This window comes from Mobula birostris, chromosome 9 (genome assembly GCF_030028105.1).
Source record: "Mobula birostris isolate sMobBir1 chromosome 9, sMobBir1.hap1, whole genome shotgun sequence".
NCBI classification, from domain to species: domain Eukaryota; kingdom Metazoa; phylum Chordata; class Chondrichthyes; order Myliobatiformes; family Myliobatidae; genus Mobula; species Mobula birostris.
In genome coordinates, this window is record NC_092378.1 from 136,951,667 (window position 1) to 136,978,502 (window position 26,836).

General features: G+C 39.2%; 1 protein-coding gene across 3 annotated transcripts in view; it reads left to right on the forward strand.

Annotated features, from left to right (window-relative positions):
* LOC140203118 (Golgi apparatus membrane protein TVP23 homolog A-like) overlaps window positions 1-18,734 on the forward strand; it is a 37,565-nt gene extending 18,831 nt beyond the window's left edge. For 2 of the 3 annotated variants that reach the window (XM_072268946.1, XM_072268949.1), the window contains exons 4-7: window positions 3,481-3,570; window positions 5,447-5,578; window positions 11,352-11,480; window positions 18,469-18,734. In XM_072268946.1, coding sequence (XP_072125047.1) covers window positions 3,481-3,570; window positions 5,447-5,578; window positions 11,352-11,480; window positions 18,469-18,513 — 396 coding nt within the window. In that variant the 3' untranslated portion in view covers window positions 18,514-18,734. Of the gene's footprint in view, window positions 1-3,480; window positions 3,571-5,446; window positions 5,579-11,351; window positions 11,481-15,009; window positions 15,044-18,468 lie in introns of all 3 variants that reach the window. The other variant, XM_072268947.1, reaches the window with a different exon arrangement.
* Window positions 18,735-26,836: the final 8,102 nt, after the last annotated feature.

Below are 26,836 nucleotides of genomic sequence, written 5' to 3' on the forward strand. Positions count from 1 at the left end.
GACGCCGTTGATCTTCCCGTTGTCCTCCGAAATCCTTTAGAAGTCACCAACGGTGACCACAACAGAGGGGACTGTTGTTCTGTGGTGGAATTATCAACCCACGCAAGGGTCGGATGCACGAATAACTTCACACCGGTCACATCCTTTTCACACTGCGAGAGCCACTGATTGATCTGCCTGATCGATCCTCCAAAATCTACCTTTTCTGTGGGCACAGCAAAGCTCACTCAGTGTCCAAAACCATGTGTCTGTAGGTCTAACAGCTGACCTTCTATTTATCTCACTGTGCTGAACACTATCTGTCCATCAAGCAGTTCCTCCCTTCTCTCTCTGTAAGAACTTGGAAGCTGCCAGTGCCCTTGCAAAGTGTAAACATGCTGCAGAGAAACCATAACAGCATTTCCAAGCGGTCTTAGTCTTTGTGTGTCTCGTGCATCTGTTCTCTCTCTCTCTCTCTCTCTCTCTCTCTCTCTCTCTCTCTCTCTCTCTCTCTCTCTCTCTCTCTCTCTCCCCTCCCCCCCCCCCCCCCCCCCCCCAAAGCACAGTTCATAAGGGTAATTCATGACCCCGTCACACTATGTTCGTTGAAAGACTTTTATTCAAGTTCATTTGTCACTCAACTGTATCTATGTATACAGCCATTCCTCCAGACCAAGATGTTCAACACAATACTTATAACTCTCACACAACTAGTAATATTGCTACAAGTAATGAAATATAGTCTAGAAAACTGATATTTAATATGCATTTATGACACAAGTTTTAAAGTAAACAGTGTATCGCTACTCGTGCTTCATGAGTGGTGAGACCTGGGTGGTGGCAGTGAGTTCAGTAGTCTCATGGCCTGGGGGAAGAAGCTGTTTCCCATCCTAACTGTCCTTGTCCTAACATAGTGGGTGGTCAAAGAAATTGTGGGATGGATGGGAGGGATCATTGACAGTTCTGTGTAGCAGCGCTCCTGGTAAATGTGTCTGATGGGTGGAACAGAGACCTTGACGATCTGCTCAGCAGTCCTCGCAATCCTTTGTTAGGGTCTTGCAGTCGCATGTCCTGCAATTACAATCTCTTATTGACAACACAAGAAAATACATTATATGAAAATGAGCACATTGTTCTTAATGTACAGTATTTTGTGACTGTCATAAAAACACTATAAGTTACTTGTTATTACTTCCTTGATCACTTCTAGCAGTTTCCCGTACTGCTGACTTTGGGCTTTGTTCTTGAACTTAAAAGGTTATTAGTTGCTTGCAGCTGTTTTATTAAGCCATTAATGCACTTTATCATCATTCCTCAAACATGCCAGACTTTGCAAAGCAATGCTGGTGTTTTGCAGGCAGTGTAGCAGTTACTCTGTGCATATTAAAATTCCACAAATAATAACACAGGAAGCTTCCTTACATTGTTATGCTTTTGGTATTGTCAGTTGTCACAGCCCATTTTGCTAAGCTCTTTCCATCTCCCATCACCACTTCCCTGATCCTGATCCTTTCCTTTTCCCACTTTGTCCAATCACACTTCTAATCCAATAGTACTTTCTCAAAAATTACTCTTAATTCTGAAATTCACTTTTTTATTCTCTCTAACCAATGTTCCTAGTCACCAGTTTTCATCATGGCTCTCTTGTTGCCCAACTTTTATGGAATTACTAAGTGGTCTGACCCTGCAGAGGCATTGATATCAAATGCACTGCTATGCTCTAATTCGGAACCAATATGTTCCCCTGTTTTCCATGCTAAATTTAGTCATTTCCTGTCAGCAAAAAAAAATCTAATTTTCTGGAATATTAATGTCTTAGCTTTACATCTATGTTGGCTGTCTGTCGTATCCGACGATGACGAGACCTTTGTGGGAGAGTTTTTAAAGTGGAAAAACTGTTGCACTGGGGCAGTTCCACTCTTTGATCTCAGACGTTCAGGTCTAGTGGTATGAGTAGTCATCACAACTGGGATCTTCCTTGGTTGCAGTGGATGACCGTGACTTTGGTGCCTCGTCAAGCCCTTCGCTCTCTGTGGAGTGTTGCAGAACTACCTTGCTGGCTGTTGGATCTCACTGTGGATCTCATCCATCCAGTCTGCCAGAGGTAACTTCACCGAGGAATGAATCTGCCGGCTACCCTCACCTGGTTTAGCCCATGTCAAAGTGGTATACCGGGGTGTGGCCGCTAACGCATGCAAAGATCTACTTGGACCCACAGGTTAGAGCTGAGTGTTCGGTTTGGACCAAAGATGAGTGATCTCCCCCAGAATGGATACAACAGGTCCCTTCACCAGAGGTGCTATCCCTCCAGGACACTGTTTTACATTTGTACCAGTTTCCTTACTGCAGTATTACTAAGGCAGAGTCAAAAATGACTCTGATTGAACAGAAGAAAGACAAACTATTTTTTGTTCACTTAAAATTCTCTCCTATACCACTAATTTCAACTATGTCCCCAAAAATATGCTTTTCCTGAACTATTTATTGAAAAACATTGAAATCATACTCGGACCTCTTCTCTTAGCAATCTCCATAACTTCATCCATGTGTATCCTCATCGTGATTTAACCTTTTATCTGCATGCTGTCATGCACCACTGAACCAAATGCCTCCTTGGTCTTCCATTGTGTGCCCTTGATAAACTCTACCTTGATCAAATTGGATTTCCTCTGTCCTGTTCAACTCACTGGTCATTTTGGTTCTTGGCAGTCTACATCAGGTCATTGTCCCCATCAGACTAAATTAAAGGTTTTTGTGTTGTACTTAAGATCTCCGTGAATTTGAAACATTCTGGATTCTCCTCAGGCCTTGTTCTTCTGTCAATCTGTACATTTGATCCTCCACACCACTGAGATTTTCTTTCATCTCTGCATTTCACACTCCATCAATCCTTTTAAAGGCTTTCCTGATAAGCTTATCATATTTTTCCAAATTTCTCACTCTGAATTCTTGTCTGTTTCTTCCTTTTGCTTATCATTTGCCAAACCATTGAGCATATTTTGAGCCTTATGTTTTCTAAGTTAGAAATTTAAAGAGTTGTTGGTTTAAACACAGTACCTGCTATTTAGTTTGTGTATTGGGATCTTTCAGCGTCTGGATAAAATATTGAATCAAGCAGACAGGCTTAAGTAGATTTTTGTCTTCATTGGTTGGGCAGTTGTTTCTGCTTTTGCATCAATCTGATGATTTCTGAACCAGAAAATCCCCGGCTTGGAAGGACCAAACCTATAAAATTATAAGTACTTCTGGTAATCTTGACTCGGAGCGCTTCTTTCAATTATGTAATGCATTATAGACTTGGGTCTGTGGTTATAATCTAATACAGGGCTTTGATAACTTGGTCACAGACAAGTTCTAGGCTCCATAATACCTGATGACACTGAAAATGCTTAATTCCTCTGCTAGTTTATCTAGTGGGTGCTCCTTTTGACTGCTTACCTACATTTTGGTTAGAGAAAAACTAGATGTAACTAGTGTTTATTTGTAATGTTTTGATTGCAGAATGTAACCGGAAGACTTTTGGTCGGTTTGCGTTGGTGGAACCAGATTGATGAAGATGGAAAAAGCCATTGGCTCTTTGAAGCAAGAAAGGTAGATAATTTCATTATAAAATCATTCAGTGCAATAATTACTTGCCCAAATTGTTCTTAGTTGAAAGAATTATTTATATTGCTGAAAGTATTCAATTGGTGTATATTTTTGTTAGGTATATTTCTAGTTTTCTTTTGTTAACTGAATTTTCAGTTTCCGTTTCATATTGTGCAATAAATTTCAGGATTCCTTTTTGTCCAGGAAAATGTCAGTTGTTGTGTTCAAATCACTTAACGAGAGCAGAGGGGATTACTGTTCGCTCATTTATACCTTGAAGAGCTTTCACTTGTAAAAATAAAAAATCTCCACGTCAGTTCAGAGTTGCGGTGATGTTTGGCAGAGTCAATAGCTAATGCTATTTAAAACTATACAGGCTGTGATCATAAAATTTTAGTACATTTCCCTCTTGCGTATTCCCTTCAGTCACCTTGTAGATCTGGATATGCACGCGATGACCACTTTATTAGGTACCTCCTATACCTAATAAAGTGACCACTGTGTACTTTTGTGATCTGCTGCTGTAGCCCATCGACTTCAAGGTTTGACATGTGCTTTCAGGGATGTTCTTCTGCACACCGCTGCTGTAAAACATGGTTATTTTTGTTCCTGATGCCTTCCTGTCAGCTTGAACCAGGATGGCCCATTCTCCTCGACCTCTCTTATTAACAAGATGTTTTCATTTACATAACCGTCACTCAGTGGATGCTTTTTATTAAATTGCACCATTCTTTGTAAACTCTAGAGACTGGCACACAAAATGCTGAAGAAACTCAGCAGGCCAGGCAGCATCTATGGAAATGAATGAATAGTTGCCGTTTTCGGCTCTGGATTTCCAGCGTCTGTACAATCTTTTGTGTTTATGAAACTCAAGAAACTGCTGCGTGTGAAAATCTTAGAACGGCAGTTTTTGAGATACTGAAACCACCCCGTCTAGGACCAACAATCATTCTATGGTCAAAGTCACTTCGATCACATTTCTTCCCCATTCTGATGGCTTGATCTGAACAAGTGAACCTCCTGACCATGTCTGCATGTTTTTATGATTGAATTGCTACCACATGATTGGCTGATTAGAGATTTTAAGTAATGAGCAGGTATACCTAATAAAGTAGCCACTGAGTGGAGTTGAATAGTAACAGTGAGCAACACTGCAAATTCAGAATATCCCTATTGTCCATAGAACTCTCTTGCTGCTCCTCAAGCCTTATAAAGCTTTTGAAATGTGCATTTTTGTCTATGCTGTGTTTCTCCATGAACAATGACTCTCGAGCCCTGTCCTTGCTTTTTGCAGTGGAGCACTCTGTGTAATAAATGTCAACGTGGTAGAAAGCAAGGTTTCATTCTCCAGTTACCATTGCAAGCAATATATTGCTTCTAAGGCTTGGTTGTTGCCCATTTCTCAGATCAAATAGAACACAAAGAAAGCTTGTTTCTCTGCATGCTATCGCTATGAATCGAGTTATATCAATCCACGTCTCTTTTCCATTTCTTTTTCACTGTCTTAATGGACAAGTTATAAGTACCAGTTGGTGGAGTATAAAAATGCCTCTCAACACATTTTAAAAATCATCTCGAAATTGCTTCTCACAAAAATAATGCTTGTCCAAATTTTAATCAGCATAATTTTGATAGATGTGATAATTATGGCCATGGTTTCAAATAAAACAAAAAAAAATTATATCCCATATAGTGCATGTTATTACATCAATAAAAGGCATTCTCATTCCTTTCTCCCCCCAATCCATGATCTTCATTTGAATAAAATCCTAATCATTATTTTCCCTGCTATTTCTCATGCTCCCCTCATTCTCGCATGTTTTTTGTTTGAATCATTAAATTCTAATTAAGGGTATGTTGCCTTTCTGTTTACTCACAGACTACCGCAAAGAATAGAGCTACGTCAACAGAGGCAGAGGCTCAGATCTTCTGGCTTGGACTAATTGTCTGTCCTCTGATTTGGACGGTGTTTCTTTTTAGTACTTTGTTTTCCTTGAAGCTGAAGTGGTTGGTAAGGATTATTAAATAGGAATACAGTATGAAATTAAGATTTATTTAAATAAGGATCTAGTGCTTTCCTGACGTATATGATGAATAAACTCTTCTCGGGCTTCCAGCCGGGTACAGATTCAGATTTTAACCGAGATTTCAATTACAGACTCTGCCATCTTCATCAGGGATGATGAGTGGGCATGTCTAGTCCAGTAGTATTTAGACCTTTGTTGTCCGTCTCCTCCGATTGGTTAGTTCTCATCCAATCAGGTTCCTGCTGTCCCATCTTGTTTACAAACAAATTCCAGTTCTTACTTGGAATGAGACCTTCATCTTTGGTAAAATTCTTTTCCTCTAGTTTTATTTCAGTGGTTTCCTTCAACAGGCAGTCCCAAAAGCCACTGGTGTGGCACAGTGATTTTGTGCCGTCAAAGTCAATCCTATGGCCATTGCGAATGCAATGTAAACAAGGTGGGACAGTGGAAATCTGATTGGATGTGGACTAACCAATCAGGAGGGACAAACGACTTGGGTCTAAATACCACCAGATTAAAAAAGCCCGGGCAACATCTCTGATGAAAATGGCTGAGTTTGTCATCGAAATGTTGGGCAAAATTGATACCAGTAACCCAAGAAGAGATTATTAGTCCTTTCTTATTTAGTTGGCTAAGAGAAGTTGTTACTATCTTTGTCTTCTGCAAGGAGGATCATTCCTTTGCATTTAGTCAGGCCTGGTTGCTACTAATGCCTGTATATGTTTAGTGGTCAAATGGTTTTGAGGTTCCTTCCTACTCTTCCCAGCCTTTAGTTGCCCTCAAGCTAATGCTGAACAGACACAATCAACATAGGAAGCCTACAGCACAATACAGGCCCTTCAGCCCACAAAGCTGTGCCAAACATGTCCTTACCTTAGAAATTACCTACGTTATCCACAGCCCTCTATTTTCTAAACTTCATGTATCTATTCAGGAGTCTCTTAAAGAGATTATTGTATCCACCTCCACCACTGTCGTCGGCAGCCCATTCCATGCACTCACCACTCTCTGCATTTAAAAAAAAACAACTTACCCCTGACATCTCCTCTGTACCTGCTTCCAAGCACCTTCTGTGCCCTCTTGTGCTAGCTATTTCAGCCCTGATTATCTACACAATCAATGCCTCTCATCATTTTATACACCTCTGTGAGGTCACCTCTCATCTTCCATCGCTCCAAGGAGAAAAGGCTGAGTTCACTCAACCTATTCTCATAAGGCTTGCTCCCCAATCCAGGCAACATCCTTGTAAATCTCCTCTGCACCCTTTCTATGGTTTCCACATCCTTCCTGTAGTGAGGCGACAAGAACTGAGCACAGTCCTCCAAGTGGGGTCTGACCAAGGTCCTATATAGTTGTAACATTACCTCTCAGCACGTAAACTCAATCCCATGGTTGATGAAGGCCAATACACCGTATCCCTTCTTAACCACAGAGTCAACCTGCACAGCAGCTTTGAGTGTCCTATGGACTTGGACCCCAAGATCCCTCTGATCCTCCACATTGCCAAGAGCCTTACCATAAATACTATATTCTGCCATCATATTTGACCTACCAGAATGAACCAGTTCACACTTATCTGGGTTGAACTCCATCTGCCACTTCTCAGCCCAGGTTTGCACCCTATCAATGTCCCGCTGTAACACTATCCACAACACCCCCAACCTGTGTGTCATCAGCAAATTTACTAACCTATCCGTCCACTTCCTCATCCAGGTCATTTATAAAAATCACAAAAAGATGGGGTTGCAGAACAGATCCCTGAGGCACACCACTGGTCACCGACCTCCATGCAGAATATGACCAATCTACAACCACTCTTTGCCTTCTGTGGGCAAGCCAATTCTGGATCCACAAAGCAAGGTCTCCTTGGATCACATGCCTCCTTACTTTCTCAGTAAGCCTTGCATGGGGTACCTTATCAAATGCCTTGTTGAAATCCATATACACTACATCTACCTTCATCAATGTGTTTAGTCACATACTCAAAAATTTCAGTCAGGCTCGTAAGGCACGACCTGCCTTTGACAAAGCCATGCTGACTATTCCTAATCATATAATGCCTCTCCAAACGTTCATAAATCCTGCCTTGCAGGAACTTCTCTATCAACTTAGCAACCACTGAAGTAAGACTCGCTGGTCTATAATTTCCTGGGCTATCGCTACTCCCTTTCTTGAATAATGGAACAACATCTGCAGCCCTCCACTCCTCCAGAACCTCTCCCGTCCCCATTGATGATGCAAAGATCATTGCCAGACAGTCAGCAATCTCCTCACTAGCCTCCCACAATAGCCTGGGGTACATCTAGCCTGGTCCCGTTGAATTATCCAAATCAGTGCTTTCCAAGAGCTCTAGCACATCCTCTTTCTTAATATCTACGTGCTCAAGCTTTTCAGTTTAAATAATAAAACTTCAAATAACTATTTAGAAAATTCATATATTAAAATTAATTGAGTTAATTTATTTCATTAACCGGTTATTTTTCTTTAAAAATAGTGTTTTCAGAATGTGGATAATGTACTGTATATTGTCAGTGAATGAATCCAATTTATATGAATATTTGATTTTTTTCAAGGATGATAATCACCAAAAGAAACTACTAAAAATGAACCAAATATATAACTGAATAGTTCAAGACTTGTAAATGTACCAAAATGGATTAACATCAATCCTTGTCATACTTGATTTTGGCATTTGGGAAAGGGCTAGCAGTCTGGCAAAGTCTTTCTCCTTACCTTTAAAATTTACTTGCATATTTTCTTCTTTCTGGTGACTTGTAGAGCACCCCTTCACAGACCTGTTCTAAATACTCTGGAAGCAGTCAGAATGCTTGATGGCATCTTCAGTATGACAACACACTTGGACGGCTCCAAAAGGCTTTATAACTATTGATTTATTTTGAAATGTAATCACTGCTATATTGTATATTTACTGTCAATAAATTTGCAGAGAAAGTTCCAAGAGCAATATGATCAGAAGATGCATCTGAATGACATCAACTGAAGAGCAGAAATTGGGCTTTACATTGGAGTGAACTCCCTGCACATATTTGTAAAGTGTCATGGGATCTTTCACACTCCTCTAGGGCAGATGGGTTGTTCAGTTTAAATCCTTCTCAAGATGGTTGCCTCTTTGACAGTGCACCACTGTATATATTATTAACAATTACTACTGTACCCCCAAACATCATCAGAGCCCTAGCACCCTCTAGCAACTAGGACATTTTAACCAGTTTACACAGCATTCGTGTGTAATTGTTACCTTATTATAGAACATAGAATAGCACAGTACAGGCCCTTCGGCCCACAATGTTGTGCCGACCCTCAAACCCTGCCTCCCATATAACCCCCCCCACCTTAAAATCCTCCATATACCTGTCTAGTAGTCTCTTAAACTTCACTAGTGTATCTGCCTCCACCACTGACTCAGGCAGTGCATTCCACGCACCAACCACTCTGAGTAAAAAAACCTTCCTCTAACATCCCCCTTGAACTTCCCACCCCTTACCTTAAAGCCATGTCCTTGTGTATTGAGCAGTGGTGCCCTGGGGAAGAGGCGCTGGCTATCCACTCTAACTATTCCTCTTAATATCTTGTATACCTCTATCATGTTTCCTCACATCCTCCTTCTCTCCAAAGAGTAAAGCCCCAGCTCCCTCAATCTCTGATCATAATTCATACTCTCTAAACCAGGCAGCATCCTGGTAAATCTCCTCTGTACCCTTTCCAATGCTTCCACATCCTTCCTACAGTGAGACAAACAGAACCGGACTCGGTACTCCAAGTGTGGCCTAACCAGAGTTTTATAGAGCTGCATCATTACCTCGTGACTCTTAAACTCTATCCCTCGACTTATGAAAGCTAACACCCCATAAGCTTTCTTAACTACCCTATCCACCTGTGAGGCAACTTTCAGGGATCTGTGGACATGTACCCCCAGATCCCTCTGCTCCTCCACCAAGTATCCTGCCATTTACTTTGTACCCTGCCTTGGGAGTTTGTCCTTCCAAAGTGTACCACCTCACACTTCAACGGGTTGAACTCCATCTGCCACTTCCCAGCCCACTTCTGCATCCTATCAATGTCTTTCTGCAGTCTTCGACAATCCTCTACACTATCTATTACACCACCAACCTTTGTGTCATCTGCAAATTTGCCAACCCACCCTTCTACCCCCACATCCAGGTCATTAATAAAAATCACGAAAAGTAGAGGTCCCAGAACTGATCCTTGTGGGACACCACTAGTCACAACCCTCCAATCCAAATGTACTCCCTCCACCACGACCCTCTGCCTTCTGCAGGCAAGCCAATTCTGAATCCACCTAGCCAAACTTCCCTGGATCCCACACCTTTTGATTTTCTGAATAAGCCTGCCATGTGGAACCTTGTCAAATGCCTTACTAAAATCCATGTAGATCACATCCACTGCACTACCCTCATCTATATGCCTGGTCACCTCCTCAAGGAACTCAGTCAGGCTTGTTAGACACGATCTGCCCTTCACAAAGCCATACTGATTGTCCTTAATCAGACCATGATTCTCTAAATGCCCATAGATCCTATCTCTAAGAATCTTTTCCAACAGCTTAACACAGACGTAAGGCTCACTGGTCTATAATTACCTGGACTTTCCCTGCTACCTTTTTTGAATAAAGGGGACAACATTCGCCTCCCTCTAATGAAAGCTGCGTTAATTATTGTCTCTGGGCTGCTTGGCTCGATGCTATTCTTTTGGCTTGTTAAGTAATGATTACAAATCCTAAGCAGGAGCCCTTACAAGCTGTTTGAATTCTATATTTTAGGTTTTCATATATTTAAGAGTTTTTAATGTTAGGAATTAAATAGAATTATTGGTATCTTCTCACCTGGACTTCCCTGTATTATAGTAGGTGTGGTTTTTGGTTCCAAATAAGATCATTCTTTATCCATTGCACTACAAAAAAAAAGACTCGACTAAAGGCTTGAATCTTCCTTTATAATGTAGTTCAGCAATAATTTATTTTTGATTTTATGATTGCTATAAATTTAAAATATTCCAAAAGGGAACCTTATAAGTGTAATTATCAAGTTAATTTACCTGTATTAAACACCAAGAGTTTAGTGGGTGGCATGGTAGCATAGCAGTTAGTGCAGTCACTTTGCAGTGCCAGTGATTGGAAGATTGGGTGTGATTTCCACCACTGTCTGTAAAGGAGTTTGTATATTCTTCCAGTGACTGTGTGGGTTTCCTCCTACATTCCAAAGATGTACGGTTAGGGTTAGTGAATTGTGGGTAAGCTTTATTACTGCCTGAAGTGTAGTAACACTTGCAGGCTACCACCACAACAATCCCCAGACTGTGTTGGTTGTTGACATTTATTTTTCGACGTACACATGACAAATAAAGGTAATTTTTTTCTCTATACAGCATGCTGATATTGCGAAGAAAATATAGCAGTGCCTTTTGAGTTTTAACAGTTTTGTTCATTGAATATGACCAAATAATTTAATAATTGCCATCAAACTTGCAACACACTAGGAAAATAGCATCCAGTGTAACTCCTTAATTCCAGATTTTTGATTAGCAGGTCATGACATTGTTACAAGTTTGAGTTAAGAAAATAATTTTAGAAAAGTACAGTGTTGTATCACATTTGTGTATTTCTAGAAATGGATTATTACCATTAAATGAATTCATGCTTTTTTTTCATGAATGTGTCTGCTTATTCTGAATTAGCTTACACACTTATCTTTATCCACTAATTTACTTGTCTTTCAGGCTTTGGTAATAGCAGGACTTTCCTTGCAAGCAGCTAATCTGTATGGCTATATCCGCTGTAAACTTGGAGGCACCAGGAATATCACAAGAGCAGCATCAACATATCTAGGCCAACAACTCTTCCAGAGGGTAAGGCTGACAGCATGTACAGCAAAATGAACATTATTTACTTGGAAGAAAATTGTTCACATAAAGCGCTTTCAAAATATGAAACCTTGAAATTCTTAATATGCACAAAGCAATTCTGTAAAGTTGTAATCAGACTTGTCGTAAGAGTTGTAGGGCTAAATAAGATCAGATCTATTTGCATTTTTATTCTGTGATTGAATAGAGCCTCCTTTGGGGAAATAAGTATTTCTCCAGTTGGAGATTTGACCAAATGAGTTACATTGACCTGAAGACAAAATACTTAAATGCAGAGAGCTCAGTAGGTGTAGTTGCATTCATTTATATATGTGTGCAAGTTATATTTGACAAGAAATTATGAGTTTAGATTGTCAATCATGTGGGAGACAATGTTGGAGGAATGTTGTGTAACCTAACTGCAAGCTCAATGAGATTTAATTCACTTCTGTTTAGTAAGGTGCTGGGGAAACCATCCTCTTTTGCCCGCAAGAAAATGAATCTCAGGGTTGTATATGGTGACATACAAGTACTTTGAAATAAATTTACTTTGAACTTTCTTTTGGGAAACAGGATTATTTAAGGCACAATCAATGTGCTAATTGCAGTGAAAGTCATTATCACTTTTAACGGCACCGCTTTGCTCAGTTTTTAACAGTGCAAGTAGATTTTCGTGATCACTTTCTAGCAAATTCCTGACTAAATATGCTTATTTATGTAAGTATCAGGAACCATTTCCAGAGATACCTTGTATTTGGACGGTTTCCTGAACGTGCAGTCTTCAAAGCTAAGATAGAGATACAAGATTAGTTAATACTGCTCATCTGCAATTTCTCAGTATGATTTTATAAACTCCAAAGACACCAGTCTACGTAGCAAGTTTTGACACTACACGTCAATTCAGCAGGAGTAGTTTGCTCGCATCACAGAAATACAGTAGTGCTGTTATTCTTTTGATAGTCTCTTGGCCAATTTGAAGTACAGGTGTTCATAGGAAACTCTGAACAAATGGGCTGCTTTGATCTGACTTCCCCATCCATGTTCATACTGCCTACTGTTTACTATGTGGTCTTACATAAAATTTTCAACTTCAACTCCCATCAAAAATATTACTAACTTTTCAGTGATGTCCATAAATCAGTGCTTACTAGCTGCCTGGGCCCAAGAACTTGTAAAGAATTGATTAATCATTATTCAAAATAATCCAACTTTGAAGGAAGTTGAGGATGAAGAGGTGTGAGCTCAAAAGCAGGGATAAATAAAGAAATAACTTAAAATGTAAAATTAACTAGCGCTTGAATACATTGTTACTTTGCAATTTGCAGTGCAGTTACTAATATTTCTTATTACTTATGTATTGTATTTCTTTTCTCAAAGACTGAGGAAATTTGACAAATCGATGAAGCCAAAGTAGTAATTTGAACAGGATTGGGTTATTTAATAATAATAAAATTAGCTTTTATTTCTATTTAAATCTACCTCCATCATTACATCATTTGGGCGCCACAGTAGTATAGCGGTTAGCATGATGCTATTACAGCTTGGGATGTTCCACAGTTAGAGTTCAGTTCTGGTGTCGTCTGTAAAGAGCTTGTATGTTCTCTCTGCAACCACATGGGCTTCGTCTGGATGCTCCTGTTTCCTCCCATAGTCCAAAAGTTAATTGGTCATTGTAAATTGTGCTGTGATTAGGCTAGTGTTAAATAGCTTGTTTGCTGTGTGTTGCTGCTTGGAGGGCTGGAAAGGCCTGTTCTGCGTTATATCTAAATTTAAACTGGAAATACCTTTTAAAAGTTTGTATTTACCAAAGTGTGAAATGTGAATACTTAGAGTGAATTTTACAGTACACAGGTAGATTTTTCAATTAAAATAACAGCTTTTGGCATTATTGATCAGAAGATTAAGTGGAAATTTGCATTGGATCCTTGATCAAGACTTACATTTCAGTAAATAAATAAATCTGCTTGTTTGCAACAAATGCGTGAACAATGATGCACTAGTATATGGCACCCAGCATTTTCCACTTCTACACGTGGCAGGTTCCCTTTGTTCACTTAGTAAAAGTTGGGTATTTGTGGTTGATAACTGGTGATCTGGAAATCAAATTCAGCTTAAAAACACTGGTAGTTTACAACCATTTCAAACTCTTAGGCCTTGATAGCTGAGGAAAAAAATTCAAAACATGTTAGGTTATGTCCACATAAGAAACGCACAAGGGCATCAGGAGTAGGAAAATAACCTACAAAATGCGTCAAGTATCTCACTGAAAGAGGAAAAGCAAGTAGAAAGTTTCAGGGACAATTGGCGAATGGCTATGCAGAGTATCATGAAGTTGTTAACTTATTCGCCTTCACTTTTTTGAGAGAGAGCAGTTTCTAGGCAAAACGTTTTGTCTCAGAAGAGGTCACAGATTTCCAAGCACCACTAATTGAATGAATATAAGAATGTATACACGTGTGCATGTACTTAAGAAGCTGCACTGCGGGGACGTTAACCCATCAGATCATCATCACGGACATGATGTAAGCAGATCTCAAGCCACACTACTATGGACATAGATCATGGCTTAATAATTTAGGAATTTCATGTTACATAGGTTCATGTGCTTTGTTGAGTAAAGATAGAATCCAAAATCATAACTGGGAATTTCTTCAGAAAATGCAGAAAAAGGGGTGCTGTGGTAGTGTAGCAGTTAGCATGACGCTATTCCAGCTCGGGACATTCTGAAGTTCAAAGTTCAATTCTTGGCACCATGCTGTAAGGAGCTTGTACAGTCCCCCATCAGTTTTCCCCAGGTGCTGCGATCTCCTCCCACAGTCCAATGAAGTACCAGCTAGTTGGTTAATTGGTCATTGTAAATTGTCCTGTGATTAGGTTAGGGTTAATCAGGTTTGTCGGGGGTTGCTGGTGCAGCGTGGCTCAGAGCCAAAAGGGCCTACTCCGTGCTGTATCGCTAAATAAAATCAGAGCTTTGCTTTTCTCATCTGCTGTACTTGTTATGGGCATCTATCCCAGGATTTCCTCAACTTGGAAAGTAATTAATTAAAATACTTAAAAGAAAAATTAAGAGGTTCTCATAAGGGGTAAGCCTGTTGTATCTCGTGCAGTCTGTTGATTGGTACGAAATGGGTGACAGAAGTTCCAGTATGGTTGGTGGGAGGTCTGTACTCATGGTAAGCTGTCATCAACAATCATAATGATAATGACAAAAAAGGCTTCCCTGATCAATGTCTGAAATGGGTATATAGCCAATCATATACTGGGAATGCCAGACATACATCTAGCATTAATAATGCCCCTATATAATGGTTATTGCAGGCTACCATCGGGTAATAAGCTTGTAAAAGGTACTTAGATGATGAAGTTTTTCATGTCAGTGTTGGGTTTCTGTTCTGGTTCTCCATGTTTTATATCGGTTTGAATTCTTAGAAAAATCATTGCCCTTTAAAAGCATGACAGAGGGCATTTACATTAGTATGTGAATTTGATTTTATTTGTTTGGTTTTAATCTCTAACTCCTGGTCATCTGTTACAGTCGGACATCATATTTGGAGAGCTGTAAACTACAGGTAATGCAGCAGATAGTGCCCATGTTGCCCTCTCTCCGTGTTGTTCATAGAGAAAAGGAAGGTGAACCAGATGAACAATTAAATGTGGCATTAACTGAATTTTCTCTGCTGACTGGTTGATTTTCAATGCGAAGAGAGTGGAAAGACCTTGAATGTTAAAAATTCAATTAATTTCAATTCAACAATGGGGGCAATACTTGCATTTAAGAAGTAATACAAAAAATAATATTTTAAAGACATTTTATTACTGTGAATATTTTAATAAAATCAAGAGCTGTAGGGAGTTTCATGTTAACAATCAAAAATTATCTTAAAATCTTTAATTAGAAGGCATGTAATCAAAGCAGTATTTTTTTAAGTGGTGTCTTGAAGATTGAGTGGATGGGATAATATGGGGGGGGGAATGATAGAATTCTTAAGAGCTGTAGATAGAAGAGAAACACAGGACAAGCATTGTCTGTAGTATCTGCAGATTTCCACATGTTTGCGTTGTCTGTAGGAATGCTGAATTCTTCACAGGGCTGTAAAGCTGGTGAAGGGATGAAATTTAAAGAATTCTCAACAATTTAAGGGGATGTAGGATGATGAATGAACGATACGGTATAACTTGGGTTCAAGCAGTTTTGAATAGCTGGAGTTTATGGAGTACAAAGATGGCCAATAAATGGTTTGAGGCAGGAAACCATGATGAAGTTAAACATTTAGCATCGTCAGATGTGGCACAACAGAAGAAACGGACTTGGATTTCTGTGGTGGTAACATCCTCAAAGACTTGAGATGGAAGGGTAGTTTGTGCAAGGAAGTCAAAAATGTCTCATTCTGAAGGAAGGATGATTCAGATCAGAACAAAACTTGAGCTCTGAACATATTCATTGCAGTACTTGAGTAATGTTTTAAATTTGCATTTATAATTATTGTTAAAAATTCAGAATGACTAATGTCCTTGCTGAATGCACTGCAGTCATTTTTGTCTTCTAATACATTTATTTTTCATTTTAAATAATGCCATCCTACCACTGATTAAGGTAAGGAACAATCAGTTGAACAGTTAGTGGGATGACATCTTTCAGACCATCCCGGGGTGGATATAAAATCTCAAAATTCGAACAGCAGGAGAGTTCTCACTATCCTGGCCATAATTACAGTTCATATATCACCTAATAATCTCATAATTACCACACTGTTTGTGAGGCCCTGGACAGATAAGCAGCTGTACTATCTATGTCTAAATCACCCTGAATTCCAAACTCTACTTCACTCAAAAGTTCCTGCTCCAGGACTGGCATGAGATTTTGCTTCACACACAATATAAATGAAAATGTATTAAAAATCATTGTGGGTGCATGGTACTGTGAATCTTTTGGCTGCCGGTGAATTTCTGGCCCAATCTTGCTTATTCTTGTAGATTATTTCATGTTATCAACTGCACTTCTTTCCCAAAATTTTAAAAGGATATGTTTACACAGTCTATTTGTGATCTCAGTTTCATGATAAACATGCTAATAGATATTTTGAACTGGACCTTATTTATCAATTTGTTTTTCACTGGGCATTACAATGAAAGTATCTGGCAACAGTTTTATACCAACTAAACTGGTTCTACTTACTCTGCTTAATTCAATCTGTTTAGAGAAGCCTAATTGGCTGGATTTCATCCTTTCATTTATTATAAATATTAGTTATGTTTCCTTTAATTCTCTTCCTTGGGTTTAAGTACATGCTTTAGATTCAGTTTTGGGTTTTTTTTTTAAAATCAGTGATATGTAGGTTGTAGATGGATACAATTCTGAAATTAATTCAGATTATTAACAGGAACCTCTTGTCTAATAACGAGTGAATTTCAGCTGTATTCCGTGCGGCAAATTAGTTTTAGTGAAAGATTAAATGGATTCACAAAGCTTACTCTGTGCTCAATTTGAGCATGATTGTATATTAATCGTAGTCTTGTATACTCTCAATAGGCCTGCAGCTTGTATATCTCTCTAGTTTCTCCTAATTTCAACTTGAGTCATGGAAGATGATTAAAAATCTTTTTGAAATAATTGAATAGAGTGCAATTTATAACTTTCAAATTAGTGTGCTAAAGTCGAGTCTGTGTTTTCACAGGTCTGTTCGCTATAATATTTGCGTTTGTAGCTAAATTCTTCTCATACCGCACTTCAATTATTTTTGATCCAAAGCCTTTGATATTACCACTGTACCGTATGGTAAAATTAAAGTATCTAGTTGTTTTGGTTCATTTTTAATTACACACTAAATCCTAGATCAGGAGTAAATTAATGTAATTTCAATAAGTACAAACCTTAACATTTCTTCTGTTTAATGAATCTTATTAACTTCAATCTTTAAAATGCCAATTGCCTTCCCTCAGGTTCATCCAAAATAGTTTCTGTATGCAAACCAGTTTCAAAGATTGTTGGCAGTCAGTAACATCCTTAAATTTATGGTATGAAGGGTGATGGTATGATTAGATTCAAGCGGGAACCAGATGACTGAAGTAGCAGGTGGCTTTTGTATGGTGAGCAAAGAGACATGATGATGGGTAGAAATTTGCTTAAGATTGGAGGACCAGAATGAAGATAGTCTCAGTATTAAGAATTGAAGAAATGCATTAGCTGTGTGTATTCAAGAGTGAAGTGTTAATAGTTTCTCTCCATTCAACGTGCATGTTTGTGGTGAAGTAACACTGGTAATCTGTTCTACATTATTTATAAAAATGTAAAGAATCTGATTCCAACTGATTATTGTGACACAGAGTCTTTGTTTCCAAAACAACTATTTACTTACCTGGCTCTTTGAAGGCATCCTTGGCTCAACAACAACATTCATTTTATTTCTGTCTATTCCTTGGAACATTTATGCTGTACTTGTATATATAAAGTAAAGCTTTTACTGGATGACAAATATTATCCAATGCAGTTGGCTAGATGATTGAAACAGAGCTAAACTGACCACGGACCATCTACCATTTCCTCTAATTTCGAACAACCACCATTGTTGTATCCCTGTGTGAAGAATCTCAAGTCACCAAAACAAAGCACTTATTAAAATTATGTAAATATGTGAGTACATTCTCGAAGTCCCTGATAGGTCCTCAAATACAGAAGCATTAAAAAATGGGCCAAACCATACTGGCTGTGGAATACTGGCAGTGACTCTTGCCCAAGGGATGCTGAGCGATAAATGCTGGTGTATTTATCACTTTGCTGCAATGCAGGTCTCTACCAGCATTCCCCATGCTCTTTGCCACTCCAAACCAACACGTGTCTGGGAAAAAAAGTTAACAATTCATTTTGAGTGAGAATTCCTGGCTAAAATAAAAAACAAAATGAGCTTTCAATTTTTAGATCTTCAGGGGCCCATTAAGTATCATGCAAATGCCTAGTCATTAATTACTAAAGATTTCCTTTTTTATTTCCTCCCAGACATCTTGGAACACCAGCAATGAGAAAAGAAAACACTTCAGTTAAGTTTGTCGGTGATGAAGGTCTGCAAGTATTGCATCAACCAAGTGGATTTACTTTTAAGCAGCTGCTGTTACACGTGTTGTGAATAGAACCTTGGATGTCATTAATATAGACGTCAGATCAAGATAGTTTAATTGTTATAAATTTTGGAAAATGTTTTGAAAGTGCAGTGCCTTGCTTACAGTTAGTTAACAAATACACTAATAAATTAATCCTTTACATGATATTGTCTAATCTTGTATAATTCAAACTTGTCATTTGCACACTTATACTCAAAGATATTGAAATTTCATAAGCATCCACAATATTTTTTCAGGCACAGTTCCAAACCTTACCATTTTTTCAATGAGGAAACAAAAATACATCAATTCCCTTTAAATTCTATCCAAAACCCTAAATCTGTCCCATTGTTACTGATAAAGTAAATAGGAAAGACTTATTTCCCTTATAGTAGCTACGCAGTTTCATGCACTTTCTTAACCTTCATACACAGTGGCATGCAAAAGTTTGGGCACTCCTGGTCAAAATTTATGTTACTGTGAATAGCTAAGCGAGTAAAAGATTTCCTAATTTCTGAAAGGCATAAAAGTTAAAGATGACAGATTTCTTTAATATTTTAAGCAAGATTGCTTTTATATCCATCTTTTACAGTTTCAAAATAACAAACAAGGAAAAGGGCCCGAAGCAAAAGATTGGGCACCCTGCATGGTCAGTACTTAGTAACACGCCCTTTGGCAAGCATCACAGCTTTCTGTAGCAAGCTAAGCGTCTTTCAATTCTTGTTCGGGGGATTTTTGCACATTCTTCCCTGCAAAAGTCTTCAAGTTCTATGAGATCCTTGGGCCCTCTTGCATGCACTGCTCTTTTGAGGTCTATCCACAGATTCTCAATGATGTTTAGGTTGGGGTACTGTGAGGGCCATGGCAAAACCTTCAGCTTGCGCCTCGAGGTAGTCCACTGTGGATTTTGAGATGTGTTTAGGATCATTATCCTGTTGTAGAAGCCATCCTCTTTTCATCTTCAGCTGTTTTACAGATGGTGTGATGTTTGTTTTCAGAATTTGCTGGTATTTAATTGAATTCATTCTTCCCTCTACCAGTGAAATGTTCCCTGTGCCACTGGCTGCAACACAAGCCCAAGGCATGATCGATCCACCCCTGTGCTTAACAGTTGGAGAGGTGTTCTTTTCATGAAATTATGCACAATTTTTTCTCCAAACATACCTTTGCTCATTGCGGCCAAAAAGTTCTATTTTAACTTCATCGGTCCACAGGACTTGTTTCCAAAATGCATCAGGCTTGTTTAGATGTTCCTTTGCAAACTTCTAACGCTGAATTTTGTGGTGAGGATGCAGGAAAGGTTTCCTTCTGATGACTCTTCCATGAAGGTCATCATATTTGTGCAGATGTTGCTGCACAGTAGAACAGTGCACCACCACTCCAAAGTCTGCTAGATCTTCCTGAAGGTCTTTTGCAGTCAAACAGGGGTTTTGATTTGCCTTTCTAGCAATCCTACGAGTAGTTCTCTCAGAAAATTTTCTTGGTTTTCCAGACCTCAACTTGACCTCTACTGTTCCTGTTAACTGCCATTTCTTAATTACATTACGAACTGAGGAAACAGCTACCTGAAAACGCTTTGCTATCTTCTTATAACCTTCTCTTGCTTTGTGGGCATCATTTATTTCAGAGTGCTAGGCAGCTGCTTAGAGGAGCCCATGGTTGCTGATCGTTGGGATAAGGTTTGGGGAGTCAGGGTATTTATAAAGCTTTAAAATTTGCATCACCTGGCCTTTCCTAATGATGGCTGTGAACAAGCCATAGCCCTAACAAGCTAATTAAGGTCTGAGACCTTGGTAAAAATTATCTGAGAGCTCAAATCTCTTGGGGTACCCAAACTGTGCATGGCGCTCCTTTCCTTTTTTTCCACTCTAAAATTGTACAAAACAAAAATAATACAGTAATCTTGCTTAAAATGTTGAAAAGAATGTTTCAGAGAGGACTTCCGGGTCATCAAGGGAATAGCGGCGTAAGGAAAAGGTCTCTCGACAAAAAAGAAGGTAAACTGCCCCAAAATCGAAATTAGACAAATACTTAATATTGTATAACTATATTAATAAAAGGGGCAAGGATGATGTTTAAGAACAAGATTAAAAAGTCCGCTCTGAAGGCTGATAGACCTTCAAAGAGACGCAGCAAGGCGACAGGCCTAGCTCCCCCACGGCAAGCCAGGACGAAGATGAGGAGGAATCAGTGAATCTGTCTTTGATTCTCAGAGACATTCCGAGTAGATAACAACAAACAGTTGGAAGATATTAAAGGAGAAATAGTAAAAACTAATTTGAGGTTAGATGAAGCCGAAGTGAGGATTGTAGGAATTGAGGAGAGGCTGCAAAATGCAGAGGAAGTGATAGCAGAAATGCTAAAGCTACAAGAGCAGCTCCAGTGGAAGCTAATAGACCAAGAAGGCAGCTCCATAAGGGAAAATTTGAGGATCTACGGAGTTCCCAAAGGAACTGAAGGTAAACCCGGATTGATGATTCCCTTCGTGGAGAAGCTGCTTAGAGAGAACCTTGATATACCAGACGCAAAAGACCTACAGATAGAAAGGGCTCACCGCACGTTGGCACCACAGCCTCCGACAGGTGCCCAGCCCAGATCGATTCTGGTCAGATTTCTCAGTTACAGAACGAAGGAAGAGGTGCTTAAACGGGCATGGCAAAAGAAAGGTTTCATGTGGAGCAACTGTAAAATCAGTTTAGACCACGATTACGCACTGAGGATCTTTGCCAGACGGAAGGAATATGCGGAAACATGGAGGGTCCTGAAAACAACATCAGATTCCAGACCCTGTATCCAGCTCGGCTGAGAGTCTTTTACGATGAAGGGACAAAAACTTACGCTACGGCGGAGGAGACCAGGGACTACCTATTAAAGTTATCACCGAACCGGAGTCGCTACTGGAGAGGATTCGGCAGAAGTCGTGGCAGCCAGTGTGGCGAGGACGCTCCACATGAACCAGAGTGTCAAACTACAAGGAAAAGCTGCAAATATTCAGAAGCGAATGTACAGATTAATTAAGAGAAATGACTGAAAAGAGTAAATCGGACTTAAAGGTAAAATGAAATAACTTGAATGATAGCAATATGGTCGAGACATAAATGGGAGAAAATTCTCTATGATTATTCACACTGCGGAGGGCCCTCTGACACAGGGTGAAGATAGAGGTTTTCCCTCTGAACTGAGGCGGGTCAGTGCTCAGGCCTCACTGTGGGAAGTTGGGAAAAATTTTCAAATGTTATACGTTCAAAAATGTCTAGGGTGTGGTTATATGTTTTGGTTTACTGTTGAGAAGGGATTGCTTACTGTTTGGTTAGAAAAGGAAAGTTTTTTTTTCTACTAGAGAAAAATGCAAATTGAATTGGTAAAAATAATTTCCTATAATGTTAATGGGGTTTTGAATCCGATTAAAAGAAATAAGATTATGTCTAAATTGAAAAAAGAGAGGGCAAAAATAGCTTTCCTCCAGGAAACACATATGAGCCAATCTGAACATGGAAAATTAAAAAGAATGGGCTTTAAGCATGTATTTCATTCATCATATAAATTGAGCCACAAAAGAGGGGTAGCTACTTTAATATCAAGTACTCTTAATTATGATCATATTTCAGAGACTAAAGACAAAGATGGACCATTTGTAAAAATTACAGGAAGAATAGAAGGTACAGAAATAACATTGCTGAATGTTTATGCTCCACCAGGTTGTGAATGGTCATTCTATAGACACATTTTTGACCTAATGGTCAGTTCTCAAGGGGTAGTAATCTGTGGAGGGGATTTTAATATTAGGTTAAATCCTGCATTAGATTCTTCAAGAATAGCTACGCAGAATAAACTTCTGACTCGGAAAATGAATTTATTGATGGAGGAGTTGGGAATTATAGATGTGTGGAGGGAATTACACCCCACTAGTAAAGCTTATACACATTACTCTTTCCCTCATTCAGCCTATTCAAGGATAGACTATTTCTTTATATTTAATACAGATAGACTCTGGATAAAAAACTGTAATATTGCAACAATTGATCTGTCGGATCATAGTCCAGTCTCTATGCCTCTAATCCTGGAAAGGAAAATGAGGAAAACACTATGGAGGTTAAATTCACATATACTCAATAACCTGAAAGTAATGGAGAGATTAAGGGGAGAAATCAAAGAATACCTAGACCTTAATGACACGAGAGAAACATCACCAGTGATCTTATGGGATACATTGAAAGCTGTACTGAGAGGAAATAATATTTCTATTACCACTCACATGAAAAAAATCAATGCACAAAAATTAGCAGACCTTCAAGGAAAATTAAAACAATTTCAAGTTGTAGATAGCAACAAAACGTGATTCTAATGTAAAACAGGAAATTAGGAAATTGCAAAGTGAAATTGATGATATTTATACATTGGAAACTCAAAGAAATTTTCTTTACCTGAGACAAAAGAATTATGAAGTAGGAGGTAAATCAGCTAGATTATTAGCATATAAATTACAAAAACAACAAGTAGACAATACAATTCATAAAATAAAGAATCCAAAGACAAAGCTTGTGGAGAGTACAGTAGGGAAAATTCAAGGGAGTTTTGAAACATATTATCGAGATCTGTACTCTCAACCCCAGGCCTCCAATGAGCCCTATATAGACTCTTTATTGAATTCTTTAGATCTAACTAAACTTACAGATTTACAAAATGAATGCCTATTAGAACCAGTAACTGCCAAGGAACTGAGTGTGGCCATCTCTAGATTAAAGGCTGGAAAGTCTCCAGGTTCTGATGGGTTTACCTCAGAGTGGTACAAATCGCTGAAGACACAGTTGGCCCCATTACTACTTAACACCTTTAACTGGATCTTGCAGAGAGGAGAAACTCCACCTTCCTGGAGAGAAGCGATTATTTCAGTTATTCCTAAAGAGGGTAAAGATAAACTAGAACGTGGCAATTATCGGCCAATTAGTGTTCTTAATTTAGATTACAAACTATTTACATCTATATCAGCGCGCAGATTGGAAAAGCTTTTACCTGGCCTAATCCATTTAGACCAGACTGGATTAATTCAACAAAGACAAACACAGGACAACATAAGGAGAACTCTACACATATTAGAACAGGTTAATAAGAACGAGACAGAGACAATGGTAGTAGGATTAGACGCTGAGAAAGCTTTTGATTCAGTTAGTTGGGCATTCCTATACAGAGTGTTAGGAAGATTTGGCTTTCAAGAAAAGTTTATTAAAGTAATTCAGACTCTATATGACAGCCCTACAGCCCGAATTAAGATAAATGGGGACCTCTCTGACTCCTTTATTTTAGAGAGAGGCACTAGACAGTGATGCCCAATTTCTCCTCTCCTTTTTGCGCTATATATTGAACCACTTGCCCAACTAGTAAGACAGAGCAAAATCGTAAAAGGTATCAAGGTGGCAGGGATTGAACAGAAAGTGGCGTTATTCGCAGATGATGTGTTAGTCTATCGAGTGAACCAGAAAACTCATTTATAGGATTGTTTATACTGTTGGATGACTTTGGGAAAATATTAGGTTATAAAATAAATGTAAAGAAAACGCAGATTATGTCCCTAAATTATACACCACCCAAAAAACTGCAGGATATATATGATCTTAGTGGGAAGCTAAATCATTAAAATATTTAGGAATAACCTTGCCGAAGGATCTTTCAACGCTGTCACAGGAAAATTATGGGCCATTAATCTCAGAGATAAAAGCAGATATGCATAAATGGAATCTTATCCCCTTTTTAAGTTTAAATTCAAGGATAAATACTATAAAAATGAATATTCTCCCTCAGTTACTGTATCTTTTCTGGACTTTACCGGTGGAGATGGATGATAATCAATTCAGGGAATGGGACAAGTGGATTTCCCGCTTCATCTGGCAAGGAAAGAAACCTAGAATTCGATATAACACCTTACAGTTAGGGAAGGAAGGAGGAGATATGGTTCTTCCTTGCTTGAGAAATTATTTTTATGCTTCACAGATAACCCCTCTGTCATATTGGTGTAATAGGGAATATAAGGCTAGATGGAAGGAAATAGAATTTGGATTGGTTGACAGTTTTCCTCTACAGGCCTCAATAGCTGACAAAGGATTGATGGCCCAATTGGAAAAGTTTAAAAACAGTTGGATAAATCTTACATTAAAAGTATGGCAGAAGGTGGTTAATTAATGTGGAATCAATAACATGTTAAAACTTTTCAGATGGTGTGCATATGATACTGAATTCCTTCCCAACAGAGGAGATAAAAGATTTGAACTATGGATAAAGAAAGGTCTTACAACCTACCTCTCATTTATACACAAAATAGTATTACAAAGTTTCCAATTCCTGCAGGACAAACAGGGCCTAGAACACAATGACTTTTTTAGGTACCTTCAAGTACGACACTATGTTAACCAGAGTAGTAGATATACAGACTTATCAACAGTAGAATTAGAATTTTTCAAGATTCTGAATTCGGCTTGCAGTTCAATACCTAGTAAATCAGTTTCTCGATTATATAATGCACTCTCCCATGCTAAAAATGTAAACACATTGTATATCAAAGAGAAGTGGGAGAAAGAAGCGGGGTTGGTACTTTCGGAGGAGGCTTGGGGGAAAATATGCAGCTTTCAGTGATCTTCGACTAACTCTTTGATTTGGAGATAACATTGTTGGAAAAATATTATAAGATACTTCAAGACCCCATATCAGGAAAAATATAAAGACACAAACGTGACGTGTTGGAGAAGGTGCTAAGCTATTCACAGTAACATTCTGACCAAGGGTACCCAAACTTTTGCATGCCACTGTATCTACATACATAACATCTACATGCTTAAAATCTAATTCAACATGAGTTCAAAGAAAACACCTGAAATTGTGTGTGTGATGTGGGGAATAATGGTAATCTCCGTCTGGTAGTAATTTGGGTTTGATACCGAACGTTTAGATGAGATTATGAGGACACTCGTTTATTGTCATTTAGAAATGCATACATTAAAAAATGATAACAATGTTCCTCCAGAATATCACAAGAAAAATACAGGACAAACCAAGACTAAAACTTACAAAACCACATAATTATAACATAGTTACAACAGTGCAAAGCAATACCATAATTTGATAAGAACACTGAGGCTGTCTACAAGAAGGGTCAGAGCCGTCTCTATTTCCTGAGGAGACTGAGGTCCTTTAACATCTGTTGGACAATGCTGAGGATGTTCTACGAGTCTGTGGTGGCCAGTGCTATCATGTTTGCTGTTGTGTGCTGGGGCAGCAGGCTGAGGGTAGCAGACACCAACAGAGTCAACAAACTCATTCGTAAGGCCAGTGATGTTGTGGGGATGGAACTGGACTCTCTGACGGTGGTGTCTGAAAAGAGGATGCTGTCTAAGTTGCATGCCATCTTGGGCAATGTCTCCCATCCACTACATAATGTACTGGGTGGGCACAGGAGTACATTCAGCCAGAGACTCATTCCATTGAGATGCAACACAGAGCGTCATAGGAAGTCATTCCTGCCTATGGCCATCAAACTTTATAACTCCTCCCTTGGAGGGTCAGACACCCTGAGCCATAGGCTGGTCTTGGACTTATATCCTGGCATAATTTATATATCACTATCTAATTATTTATGGTGCAACTGTAACGAAAACCAATTTCCCTCGGGATCAATAAAGTATGACTATAAAGAGCAGACCATGGGCACGGTTAAAAAAAAGTCTCAAAGTCCCGATAGCCTCATCATCTCACGCAGGCGGCAGAAGGGAAGAACCCTTCCTGCCATGAACCTCCAAGCGCCGCAAACTTGCCGATGCAGCACCATTGGAAGCACCCAACCACAGGGGACTCTGAGTCCGTCCGAAAACTTCGAGCCTCCGACACAGCCGCTCTGAGCACCATCCTCTGCCAAGCACTTTAACCCCGCCCCGGCCGCCTAGCAACAAGCAAAGCTGAGGACTCGGGCCTTCCCCTCCGGAGATTCTGGACCACACACTAGCAGCAGCAGAGAAGCAGGCATTTCAGAAGTTTCACCAGATGTTCCTCCGTGCTCTCACGTCCGTCTCCATCAAATCAGGATTGTGCACAGCACCCTACTTGACAAATAACAGACATCACCACTGGAGTGGCCACTGCGAGCTGCGTCGCGCCGCCATCTTCCTCTCCCTCCCATAAAAATGCATTTATGCAACTCACCTGAAAACTAACAAATTCCAGTCATACAATTGGCCAGATTTTCAATATTGTAACTTAGTGCTGCGTTTAACCAAGTGCTT